This window comes from Drosophila serrata, unplaced genomic scaffold (genome assembly GCF_035046125.1).
Source record: "Drosophila serrata isolate PLE 108 unplaced genomic scaffold, ASM3504612v1 contig_172, whole genome shotgun sequence".
Taxonomy (NCBI): domain Eukaryota; kingdom Metazoa; phylum Arthropoda; class Insecta; order Diptera; family Drosophilidae; genus Drosophila; species Drosophila serrata.
Genome location: NW_028257070.1, coordinates 126,531 through 139,239, shown reverse-complemented (window position 1 = coordinate 139,239; position 12,709 = coordinate 126,531). Strand labels below are relative to the sequence as shown.

Sequence of the window (12,709 nt, the reverse complement as noted above, 5' to 3'; positions counted from 1 at the left end):
GATCCTTGATTTATAATTACTGTTACCTTATTTTGTATGCACTCACATTAAAGTTACACACAGCAGATACTTTTGCCGCTCCGACTCTTCGTCGGGTTGCCGCGTGCAGCTACATTCGCCGCACTCGCTTCGCCCCGGTTTGAGGCGAATTCAGTGGCAACATGTTGCAGCAACACATAGAGAAGCGGGCAACATTAACATTATTTACTTGAGATGTTGCAAGAATTTATGTTTGAATTTGTTACGTTTTTTGACGGTTATTTAATTAATATAAATTGATTAAATAATTATGTATTTGTCAAAAACGAAAAAAAAAAACAAATATTTAAAATTTCTAAATTTCCTAAATAATATATAAAGATGCTTATTTATTTATTTATGCTTTATATAAAAGTTACACTCCCTTTTCCGAAAGTAGCTAAATCAAATGCTTTCTCCTATTATATTCCACAAAAAAAGCTTTAGATTATAGGGTTTTACTAAAACAGAAGCTCTTCACCTGAGAAGGGCGTCTAATCGGCATTTCCACTGGTTGGTACCAGCCAGCTCTTGGCCCGCGGAAACCAAGCCAAAATCAAGGAAACAGTTTCGATAATTGCCAACAGCAACACTACTTCTGTCTTGACTTTTGGCGTTGTTTGTTCATATGTGGGTGCTAACTCAGTGGTTGGCACGGCAAGAATTTCGCAAATTAACAAAGGCGAAAATACACAACAGCAGGAAAATCCATATGTAGGAAGAAGTGAGGAGAGAAACGGCGAATGCCGCTTCCCAGGACAGGCCAAAAGGTCACTGACTTTGCATTAATAGCAAGGTGCTAAACCAATTAGAATGTTGGGGAAATAGTGTGTTTTTAACATGATTATAAAGAAAGATGTGAGTTTATTGGCTCACAGAAGGGGTCCTAAAAGCAACCAGGAAGTTGGATAGGTCGTAAGATACTGAAAACGACTCCTTACACCTTTAATTATTTATTATCCAAGTACTTTCCAATACTGTAACCAGAATTCTAATGATTGAGATCATCAATTAAAACATTTCTTGACCCTCCACAGTAATTAGTGACAGAGATTAGGTAATTCTTTTGAAATATCCAGAGGTTATAACTGATCCAACAATGGAGACAATGGCTTAGTGTCATTTCAGACACTGAAATCCTATAAAAAACCCGCCCATTTTTGCATAATCACCACACCTTGAACCCTTCCCTCGGATTTATTAATGATCCTCAACTATCAACTCGTCTATGATCGCAGCAAATTAATCAAGTCCACGCATAACAGCACATAACAGTCGAAAAACTGTACACATATAACATATATCTTCAGATATAGATATTTTGCCTGCAAACTGATTAATCTCCCCCGACTGGGCGGCAATTTTTTAACTCTCTCTGAAAAGGGCCAACAAAATTTCGATATTTCGGCATCTCTAGCCTCGGGCGGTGACAGCACAAAATGCGAAAATGTTAAGACAAAGGTAAAACGAAAAACACACGAAAAATAAAGCATAATTTGATTTGACAAATGATGGATGCCAGCAGAAGCAGAAGCCAGGGCAGCAAAATCGAGAAGACGCCAAAGAATCTCCTCGAGCTGCTCGAAGGGCCCGTAAGCAGAAACCGTAATCAAATTTATGTAAATTTCATAACAAGACCAATTATTTATAATGCCCTGTAAAACATTGCACAAAAACATTTCCTGGTTTCGGCACACATTAATTTCCCCCCTCCGTCCACCGCGCGATCAACGTTGAATAAAAATAATGCGTAAAATTCGTTTCGAGAAACGAAAAAGGGCAAACCGTAAAGCTTGAAAGTCTTGCCTTACCGAAAGGGAAATCTCAATAAAACTTTGATGCATTTTCGGTCATTTGTCAAAGCCCTGTCTCTCAGATGCGATCCGAAATTGGCCCAAGATCGGTCAATTACATGGCCCTGGGATGAGCGGAAATTCGAGACGGAGCTATCGGTATCGCGAAGGTGGACCAGTTAGCGACGGCAACTATCGCTTCGAAAGGGAAATTAATGTAATAAGTCTATAGATTTGAAAGGGAACTATTCAAAATCGATGGTAGATTAATTGCATCCATTAGATAATTAAAACAAGTCAGATCTGGATGTGTTTTCAGACAAAATTTAAAGCATACTTAAAGGAAATACATAAGCCTAGATTTAGGTTGAAAAATATAATATACTTTATAGTAAATGGTTGTTTGGAGGAAAAATTGAGCACTCATAGGGATAAAGAGGTATCTGAGAATTGCTGGTCCTTCAAAGTAAATAGAAAACTTGATTTGACATAGATCTTTTCAAAGACCATGTCTTAAATCAAATATTTTTCACTGGTAGCTTATTTGATTTTAGGTTAGGCTCATAACTAACATATAGTTAATAACTAACTATAGTTAATAGAATCCTGCTGCGGTACCATAAAACATCAGTTAAGGTTGTAAAGTTATGACATTTATCGACTTCCGCAACTAATTTATCCCTGACTTCCGATAGTTTTATGGCCATATCTCCCCCACACACTTCAAACTGTAGCATCGTACATGCTGTCCAGGCTTGAAGGGCTTTGCATAATAATATTGACATCATCAGAGCTGGGTAAGCGGCCTCGGGCTCCCCTCTCCAGACCTCGAATGCCACAGTCCCCAGATGTTTGCCTGATTTATGGCTGTGCTACTTACGTGGCAATATAAACTATGCTCTCGTATATAAATATAAATATAAAACGCTTTAAGACCGATCAGCTGTGGGTAAAAGTTGGACATTTTGCTTACCTGAAAACCAGGAAGGGGGAAAGAGTGTTGGGAAAGATTTGTTTAACAAAATGATGCGCAAAATGATTGGGGAGTTGGCTTCTAATGGATATGCGTTCCGGATGCTCCACTCTGGGATCTAAGAGATCTTTGAGATCGCGATAATTTAACTGGGTCACTCGGAGGCCATTTATTTAGATGCATTTTCCGAGATATGATCTAAGGCACAATTAGTTGGAAGTGGGGAGAAGTGTATTCCCCAAACTTTGCGTTTAGCATAAAATCAGCATATCTGCATCTCTCTTCGGCTGTGCGAATCTGAGCTACTTTTCAGTCCAAGCCAGCCTGCTTTTTGGTCTAGCCGAAATGTCGCCTCTTTCGTGGCCTTTGCGCTGCGCACAATTTATGCATTGCCGACGCCGTGTTTGCGTTCTGTTTGCGTTTGTTTGTTGGCCAGGCCAACAGCCACTGAGCTAGTGAACCACTGAGCCACCGCGCCATTGAGCCACTGAGCCGTAACGACCACAAACCAAGACCAGGGACCAGAGACCATAGACCAAAGACCACTTCCACTACCAATTCCAACCACTCCAATAGACTTATTCTGCAAGACGGCTAACAGAAACAGAAACAGCAACAGAAACAGAAGTAGAAGCCAGAAGCTTTCACAAATCGCAAACAGACGACGGCGACGACGATGAAAACAGTTAAAAAGTTGCGAGTTCATTGTTGCATGCACCGGACCCAATGCAGAGGCACTCTTGCAACTTGCTGCTAGTGCCACAGTGCGACACAAGGAGCCGCCGGAGCCACCGTTTACCCACTGAGCCACCTCGGTTCTCTGTCTACAGTCTCCCAGTCGGGATCCCACTCCCGATCACCAATCACCAATCACCTCCTCCAGCTCCAGTTCCAGCTCCAACTTCTCCTCTAGCTCTCTGACACCGCTCGTTCTACTGAACTGCACGTGAACCCTGCGTTCGTTATGAGTTGCAACTCTGCAATGTTGCAGATGGAGAGATGGGTGCGTGACACGATAGGGGGAAAAGTAAACAGAACAGCCTTCGAGAGCCTTTACGTTGGCTGATCTGTTGATATAGTTTACTTCAGGTATCAGGTAATGAGTAAGTAATACAAACAGAGATCTCTAAGGTCTAATGAATATCTCAACTATTTTAGTTAATTGAATTAATATGGTTATGCATAGAATAATAATCATTTCTTGATTGAGCTACGTTATTCAGATAAGTCAATATACCACACTTTCCCAGGCTGAGCACAATAGCTTGTCCAAGAGATAATGGAATATAAGTTCTAATTAACTCTGAACTCTCTCTCTCTCACCCAAAACCAAGTGTCATCTCTAAATTGAGCTACCTTTTAAATACCTTGCGAAGCCTCTCAGCGTTGTCGCTCAGTTCAGTTCAGTTCATTTTGGTTCGGTTCACTTCAGTTTGCTTCAGTGGAGTTCGTCGTTCGTCTTGGCGAAGCGAGAGATACAGTTAGAATAATGGTGATTGATAAATATTGTCTATGCACGACTTTCAGCATTTAATTGAAGTTTGAAGCGCAAGGTCCCGTGCTTGAGTCCGCTCTGAACCGAGCCGAGGTCCCCGTTGCACCCGTTGCAACCCCATTGAGGTTGCAAGCCTAATTGATGACAGCATTTACAGTTTTGCCTGCTTTTGTCTCCCTGTTTTGCTGTATTTTATTTTTTTCTATTTATTTTCTTGGAGTTCAAACCACAAAACAGTTGCTTTCTCCACCCACACGCTGGGCCAGTGTCAGCCTGGCAGAGGAAAGCCTTGGACTGCAGGAAACTGGCAACAGTAGCAGCAACAGCCCAGCTAGATTTCTAATTGTTAAGATTTTATGCTCCGATTTTTATGAACCATGCGAAAGTTGGGCGGTTGCAGTGGAGAGCTATGAAGACTCTACCCGAGAATCCACTTTTCCCATTCTCTGTCAGAGAATATAACTTAAATTTCCACTCAAGATAAACAGAAAAAGTGAATTGCTTTTGCTGCTGCTGGCCAACTTGGCGGCCGTTGTTGGAAAAAGGAAATGTGAGCCAGGCTCTGGCAACAAGGATACAGAAAACGATTTCCTCTGCGAAGCGATAAATACTCTTAAGAAGTAATAACAGAAATTCTTCTTTTCTACGAGACAAATTAAGAGATAAACCGAGACAGAGCCAGTTTTATTCTCTATGATTCATTGGTAACTCGTGAAAGTTTTCTCCCAAATTATATTTCATTGGTAATTGTCTTTCGAATTGCAATAACTCATAGTGCATCGCAAACTTGTAATCCCGCAGATTTACGGACTCACTTTCCCCCGTCGAGTGCCACAGAAAACACAACACTTCTTTCCGAGTATCGAAAGAGATCTTAGAGCTCTCGAGTTCTTCAGCTCTTCTGCGAGACGACAACAACTTTCATGTTCATGTTCTCGGCAGATGAGCGGCAAATGATAACAGCAAATGCGTTTTCCATTTTCCAGCATTTGAAGGCATCGTTTTGCAGCGCGGCCGAAATCATTTTCCGCATTTTCCCGACCAATTTCAGCGGCCTCTGTTCACAGCTCTCTGCGGTGAAAGAATGGGAAAAGAAAAGCAAACGGCAGCAAACAAACAACAAAGAGGCGGTGAAAAGATATGGACAGGGGGCTTCCATCATACAAAAAAATATATATAGATAGGCCCTGGGCCCCCAAACTCAGTCGAGGCAATGAAAATAATAATCAAAGTGCAGAACTGCAGCCGCATTGCGTTGGCCGCAAAGTTATTGCCCATTGGCTCTGATCGATTGGACCATAAAGGTGAGCACCGTAGAGCAGCAGAAGAAATCAAAATCAAACAGGGGAAGACTTCGAAGAGGAGTCTTCGTCTTCGTCTTCGTCTTCGGAGGAAAGAAACTGCCTTTGGCCTGGCCGCACGATGGTAATTTGATAATTGGCAACGCTTTCTGTTCGAATGTTGCATAAGACAGAGATGCCTAACGAATGGTGTAAATCTAGATCTTCGAAAGTATGCGAGATGACCCAAAACTAATGCACACACAAAGTCTGGAAAGGCAGGAAATCGTGGAAAATATCCTACTTTTCTTTAATTGAGATCGTTTCGAGGTGAGAAAATCAATTTAAAATTGAGCATAGTTTGACCATAGGTATAAGATGTGTAACGCTAGCATGTTTTTATATGGCACTTTATTATAAGAAATGTTAAAGGAAAACTACTTGAAACCCTTAAAAATGTTCCATTTCCCATTCTTACTTTACTTTACTTTTTAAGTAAACAACCTTAATTCAACCGGAACTCTATAAGAATACATATTTTTAGACCATAAATCCCATTTCGTCTCGAGCTCTCCTCTCCCCTCTTTAAAATCATCGTAAATTATAGCTCAGTCCGGATTGAGCCATTTTCAAGGCAACTTCTAAGCAAACTCCAGTGATCCCTGAACCCATTTCGAAGACTACCTAACTGACCCCTAAGCCCTCACATTTTATGACGGCTGGCCAGAGACGCGAGAGGTTACCCAATCGACTAACCGACTAACATTTTGCCACCATCATCCAAATCTCTGATACCCACTCACCTTCGGGGACTCCCACTCCTCCTCCTCCTTCGCCTGCAATTATTGCCCAATCCTAATCATATACAAATTGTCCGAGGCACACTTCCTACAGAGTACGCCTGCTGATCTCTTGAACTCCAGCGATTAACGAGATATCCGCTAGACTGGATCTCTGGATCTCTTTCGCACGTCAAATTGATTTCAATCAGCGAACAATGAAGCAATTTCCATAGAATTTCACACTTCAATTCACCGACTGAATGGCTGAGTGACTGACTGCCTGAATGACTGACTGACTGAATGACTTGACCCAGTGCTCCACAATCAGGCAATCGGGCAATCTGTTGCGGACAATGTGGAGTAAGCCTGGCCAAATCTCAAGCCCCAAATCACCCGTGAAGTTTGTTCAATTTTGTTGGCACTTTTGCAACTGACAATGAGTTGGGGGAAAAGCCAGCCGGAGAGGGAGAGGGAGACCTGGAGCTGCTCCTGCGCCTGCGCACACTTCTTGCCACATAATGGACGTCGGAGGACGCCGCCCACCTGGCCTGGGCTATGATTTATGAGGCGGCTCCTCCATTTGCGGCTAAAGCTCACCGCTCACAGCTCTCTCCCTCCCGGGGAAATGCTTCCCCCTCTCTAAGGGAGTGAAGTGTGGTGGAAAGTGGCAAATGAGTCGCTTGTTGTTCGCTGTGCCAGAGCAAAGAATCTCGGATAATGCAAAACAAAATGCCTGCAAATTGCAGACACGACCGGATCTGGAATATATTTCTACCCAGCTCTGCAGCTCTCAGGCTACCCGGGATACAGCTCCCAGCTCCCAGCTCCCATACCCTCCGCTTAAGATTAATCGCCAGGGCTTTGAAGTGACGCCAAGTTTGGTGTCAAAAACTGCGGCAAACAAAATGAGCCCGCACCACTCCGGCAAACGAGCCAGGCTGGCGAGTGTTAATGAAGCACAAATCTCTCACTGTGAAAATTAATTTACTTTAGAGTTTTGTTCAGAGTTTCCTACAGCTCTCTTGAGTTTTTCTAGACTTTCCCAGAGTTTCTTTATAAGAAAATGTGAATTTTCCTACACTGATTAATAGGTTTGTAATCAGTTAATAATGTTCATTATTGCAATTGGACTTAATACTATTTTTTGGCAAGTGTTGAGCCCAAAGTGGAGCTGGAACTGTAGCTCTTGCTGTGGCTTTTGCTAAAGTCCCGAAGTGGCTGTTGTCTTGCCATGTGGGCCCACCCACGCATTCTCTTCAGCAGCACTTTGCATTAAGGCCGACGTGGAGTGTTGAAGTCGCCTCTTATTTGACTCGTTTTACATTTGCAGCTGCGCCTGGAATAACGGTAGATCCCCCATAAAGATCATAAAGATCCTCGCGATCTGACGTGATGGGATGTGATGAGCCACCCACTCAAGCCAGGCCTCCACCTGGAGTGGAAAGGATGAGACGCGACTATCGTGGCGGTGGCGGTGGCGATGGCAGCTTGAACTTGCCCCTGGCTGGGATAGGGGATTGATTACAAGCGGATCACAACGGATCAGGATACATTAGGTAAACATCATTAGATGCTCCGAGCATCGGATGGAGGTGAAAACTCCGTCTGTGCCATCGTCTTGGATCTTTGTTTGCCATAATGACGAATTGTTATTCTGTGCGATGGCAGAGGGGCTTACTCCTAGATTAAAGGATCATTTGCATAAATCGATCAGATTGTCTTTGGGGGCTCTGCGGATTTTGCCTTAATGACGATGATAGTCATTGACGTAGCCGAGAAGAAAGGCCAGATCCGCTGAAGATTTCTTTATTCAGCGTGTGAGGGGAGGATTGAACTAGGCAAAGAGGTCTCAATTGCAAGTGAAGAAGACCCCGGCTCAAGTACCTTTGACTTTCTTCTTCGTTTGGTAAAAGTAAAGACTTGAATTTAATTAAGTTTACGTATCGGATGACCTGCAATAAGCCCGATCAGGCTCTAAAGCCAAAAGAAAATCATCGACACAGGTGTCGGTGCTAGAGAACAGTTTTCTTTGGGTTTCAGTCATAAGATTTGGGGTTAAGAAAACCTATTTGCGAGGATTCATGTACATATTTATATTCTAACCCTGTCTTAATCATTAATAAAGACACTTGTAAATAAGCTAAACTTGTTGGTTTTATTGGCTAGCTTATTGCTTTTTTCCCTTGTTAGCCTCCATCTCAAATATCCTTAGACTCTGGTAAGCCACTGACCCCGCTGACGTTTAACGACTATTAACCTCCGACAACCCTTAACACCTGGCTGCCATCTCCCATCTCCGACATTTCCTCCGCGCCTCTAGACCACCGGCTTTGATTTCCCAGAAGCCCCACAACAACCATCGAACGTTTTGCACATATTTTAGCTTACTTTAAACGGCCAACTTACAAAGCCCAGATGAGGAAAAGCAACTGCAGGGGAAAAACCAGCGGAGAAAAACTTTTACCACAAATCGGATTTCCTGCATCGATTTGTGGTCTTCGCACGCGTCTCCAAAGTCGAACTCAAACTCTGACTCAAGCACTCAAGACTCAAACTACAAAGCAAAGTATAAAGTAGATCACAGAGCAACGACTGCCTTTTGAAGAGATCTCTACGAATCGAAACGAGAGCAGGAAGAATCTCTAGCTCCAGCTCCAGCTCGATATCGGAATCAAAGACAACGCACAAGGCACTCTCAAATGCCAGAGATATTTCCCAAGGAAATAGAAGAGATTCTTGTGCTGGCGGCCCCACTTTTCCAAGAAACCAGCCAAGAAGTAAGTGAGGAAACGTGTGTGCAAGTTTTTCCCTTATTTGTCCACCCAACACCGAACGCCGAACGGATGACATCTAGCAGGCCACTCGAGAGTGCGCTTTATGAGCTATAAAAATATGTGCACAGAGAAAGATTGTTATAACAATCACGATCTGGAGTTTGGGATTAATTTAGAGCTAAAGGAGAAGTGATCTGGTATGCGTCCTGAATGACTACAGAAGTCGACACAGGAAAAGAGAGTAGTTTCACGGCTTTAATTACCTGTTTACTCAACGATGAACTTATGATTGTCAAGAGTAGTTATGCATTTGCTCTTCATAACAGTCCAAAGGCGCCTCAGGTTTATTTTAAATGTGTTTTGACGCAATCAAGTTAGAGAGCGAGTGTGGTAATCAACCGGGGCGGTTTAAATTAAGACTCCAAAGGGTTTCTGAAGTAGATCCCAGTTATTGGAGGCTCCCTAACTATTAAGACATGATTCCCCAGAGCTTCCTTCGATTAAAGTGCGAACTATTAAAGTCACAAACTGCCCGTAAGTTATTCTATTTATGATAGAACAGGGTCCTCCAAACTCCTCAAACTCCATTCCACTCTTCAACTGGGTGTGGAGAACGTGTTTGGCCTGATTGAGGCTCCTGCTCCTGCTCCTGCCTCCCACCAGATCCCCCTCTCGATGGTCTCGCCCGACAACGTGCTAAAATAGCCCTGAGGACTAACTCCGTCTCATCTATCGAAGGGCCCGGCCAGCAACTAATTGCCTGGGCACGCCTGCAACTGCCATAGGAAAAACGAGAAGCAGATCGGATCTCATCAAGCGAATATGCATATTCATAGTCTGTCATAACGAGCTGGCGAGGAGGAGAGGTTCCAGATTTGAGGCACTCCTCATAACTGCACAATTACCTAGTTATTTTAATTAGCCAAAAAGACAGAGAGAAAAGTGGGAAATAATAATAAGCAGCAAAGAAAAGTTGAGCAAGTGCGCTGGCAGGGGAAAATTGAGGTGACAACACATAGGAAATGTCTAAATATACAAACAAAAGCTGGACAAAGCATAAATCACCTGCAAGGGGGGAGCCGCCTGGTCTCCGGCAAACAAGTTAATGAATGTATCTGAAAGATACATCTGCATAGAGCGCAGAGAAAGACTCGACAAATAGAGTCCGCCGAAGAGCAAAAAGCGGCTATAAAAAGCGTTAACAAGACAACAACAACAACAGCAGCAGCTACAGCAATTGGCAAACAATAAAATACACTTGGCGGATTTCGGATAGCTACTAAATTGCAGTTAACAATTCCCGGCAAATAAATTTCCGCTGTCTGCCAGATGTGGGTCAACCGGAGCGGGGTGGAAAATGTTTGAGGAGGGGACGCCTTCTATTTTGTATCTCAGAAGCTTTCAATGCCAGCGGCCAGCATTTCACTCTTTGGCTCGCGTGTTGGGCAGTATGTTTTAACTACCGTTCGGAGAGTATCTCATGGATAGCAGAGCTCTCGACTCTTCCGACCACTTCCCAGGGACCATCATTAATCACCTTCCGTCAATCCCGAACAGCCTGCCAAATGTGTTCCAGCGTTGCATCCATATCTCCAGGTTAGCTGGAACGCAGCGCAGCGCACATTTGGCTTTTATCACTCTATCCGTACCAAATAAACTGCAGGAAAAGTAGAAAAGAACTGCGGAAAACACATTTGTGTGCCAGATTTTTCGGCGTGAAGAATTTCGAATCGAACGAGACGAGAGCCAATTCAATGGGAGGAAGAGAACCTACCTAATGGCTTTTTGGGAGGAAACATGCGAAAATAATGCCTTATGGCTGGCAAAACTTCAATAGATGTGTAAAGTTGCCAGATGGAAACGGAACCCCTTTGAAGTTGGCTTTTATGAGAACACCACAAAAGATATAGCCATAACGAAAGCTGCAAGCGAATCTTCACTTCTGAGGAGTAAATACTCAAGAAATATTCCTTTTCAATATTTTGTTTGTCATTTATTCAGTTCCAACTATCAATATGAATAGAGATTCCTCATTTAACCATGGTAAACGTGGTGACCGTAGGTGGGCACAGCGTAGGACTTCAGCACGGGGACATTGTGGACCACGGGCACATGCTTCACAACCGAAACTTGGCTGACCACTGGGACGTGCTTAACCACTGGGACCTGGTGCACCACCGGGACATGCTTCACCACAGGCACCGCCGAAGCCACTGACACCACGCTGTAGTGGGGCTCAATGTAGCTGGGAGCAGCAAAAGTCATGGCCACCAGGGCGAGGAACACGGCGATCTGAAGGGATATTAATCAATAGAGAACCAAACTCAAAGGAAGGGCTCCTTCTCCACTTACAAAACGGAACATCTTGAGGTCTTTGTAAGAATTTCAAACGAAAACTTGAGCTGGTTGTGACACTTGTGTGCTGGTCGAGTGACTGTTGATGATTGACCCGGCGAGACATCATTATATATAGTTAACACTTCAACCGAAAATAGACGCGAAGTGACTTCTGTTCAAGCGCCACGCGCCAAACCAGTTTAATTATACTCAATTTTGGGCATCTAGTTCGGCATAATGCGCATTCTAATTTGCCTCCACTCGAACTTCCCGTTATCGGCCGATTGTCTAACCTTTGGACATAATCCCCATTCAATAACTCTCCAATTGTGCCTGCCGCTTGTCCATCTTTGTCTGCTGCCCAAGAAGACCTTTGTCATTATATCGATCGGCTTCACGCGCTATTGATGATGCTCGGCGAGAACCAAGGTCATGTACACACAAAAAGACCTATATGAAGACACCAGCACCTCGGCCACCTCTGGGTCACCATTCTCCAATTAAAATAAAGAATTATACGCAATAATCGTACGGCTAAACTTGTTTGCTCGGTCAGCAGATCGATAGGGTCATTATTTTCATCGTTGTCGTGACTTTTGGCTATATAAAGTAACCGATCTGTTGGTCAGTCATCAACAGTCACTCGACCACCTCACAAGTGTCACAACCAGCTTAAGTTTTCGTTTGAAATTCTTACAAAAAAACCACAAGTTCAAGATGTTCCGTTTCGTAAGTATAAAAAAAAAGATGCTCTAAGGATTCTGGTTCTCTATTGATTAATATCCCTTCAGATCGCCGTGTTCCTCGCCCTGGTGGCCATGACTTTCGCTGCTCCCAGCTACATTGAGCCCCACTACAGCGTGGTGTCAGTGGCTTCGGCGGTTCCTGTGGTGAAGCATGTCCCGGTGGTGCACCAGGTCCCAGTGGTTAAGCACGTCCCAGTGGTCAGCCAAGTTTCGGTTGTGAAGCATGTGCCCGTGGTCCACAATGTCCCCGTGCTGAAGTCCTACGCTGTGCCCACCTACGGTCACCACGTCTACCATGGTTAAATGAGGAATCTCATTCATATTGATAGTTGGAACTGAATAAATGACAAACTAAATATTAAAAGAAGTAAAATCTATTGCATTTTAATTTCGTATTAATACTTTCCTAGCCAGGCAATAGCTTCGGGGTTGTGAGGCGTCTCTTTAGACCCACTTAAAAAACATAAAAGTCTTCTTTAAAGCAGTTTCCCCTTAAGATTATTATGTCAAA

At 43.5% G+C, this 12,709-nt stretch overlaps 3 protein-coding genes across 6 annotated transcripts in view; 1 reads left to right on the top strand and 2 right to left on the bottom strand.

The window, feature by feature from the left end:
• Positions 1 to 12,709, bottom strand: part of klar (klarsicht) — a 128,707-nt gene that overhangs the window by 63,899 nt on the left and 52,099 nt on the right. The gene's annotated exons all lie outside the window — the stretch shown is intronic.
• On the bottom strand, positions 11,150 to 11,479 carry LOC110179418 (uncharacterized). The gene is made up of 2 exons (XM_020946947.2): positions 11,468 to 11,479; positions 11,150 to 11,407 (listed from the first exon to the last, which is right to left on the bottom strand). The coding sequence occupies exons 1-2, from the start codon at positions 11,477 to 11,479 to the stop codon at positions 11,150 to 11,152; spliced, it is 270 nt and encodes an 89-aa protein (XP_020802606.2).
• On the top strand, positions 12,170 to 12,501 carry LOC110179409 (uncharacterized). The gene is made up of 2 exons (XM_020946935.2): positions 12,170 to 12,181; positions 12,244 to 12,501. Exons 1-2 carry the CDS (start codon positions 12,170 to 12,172, stop codon positions 12,499 to 12,501), a joined length of 270 nt encoding a protein of 89 aa, XP_020802594.1.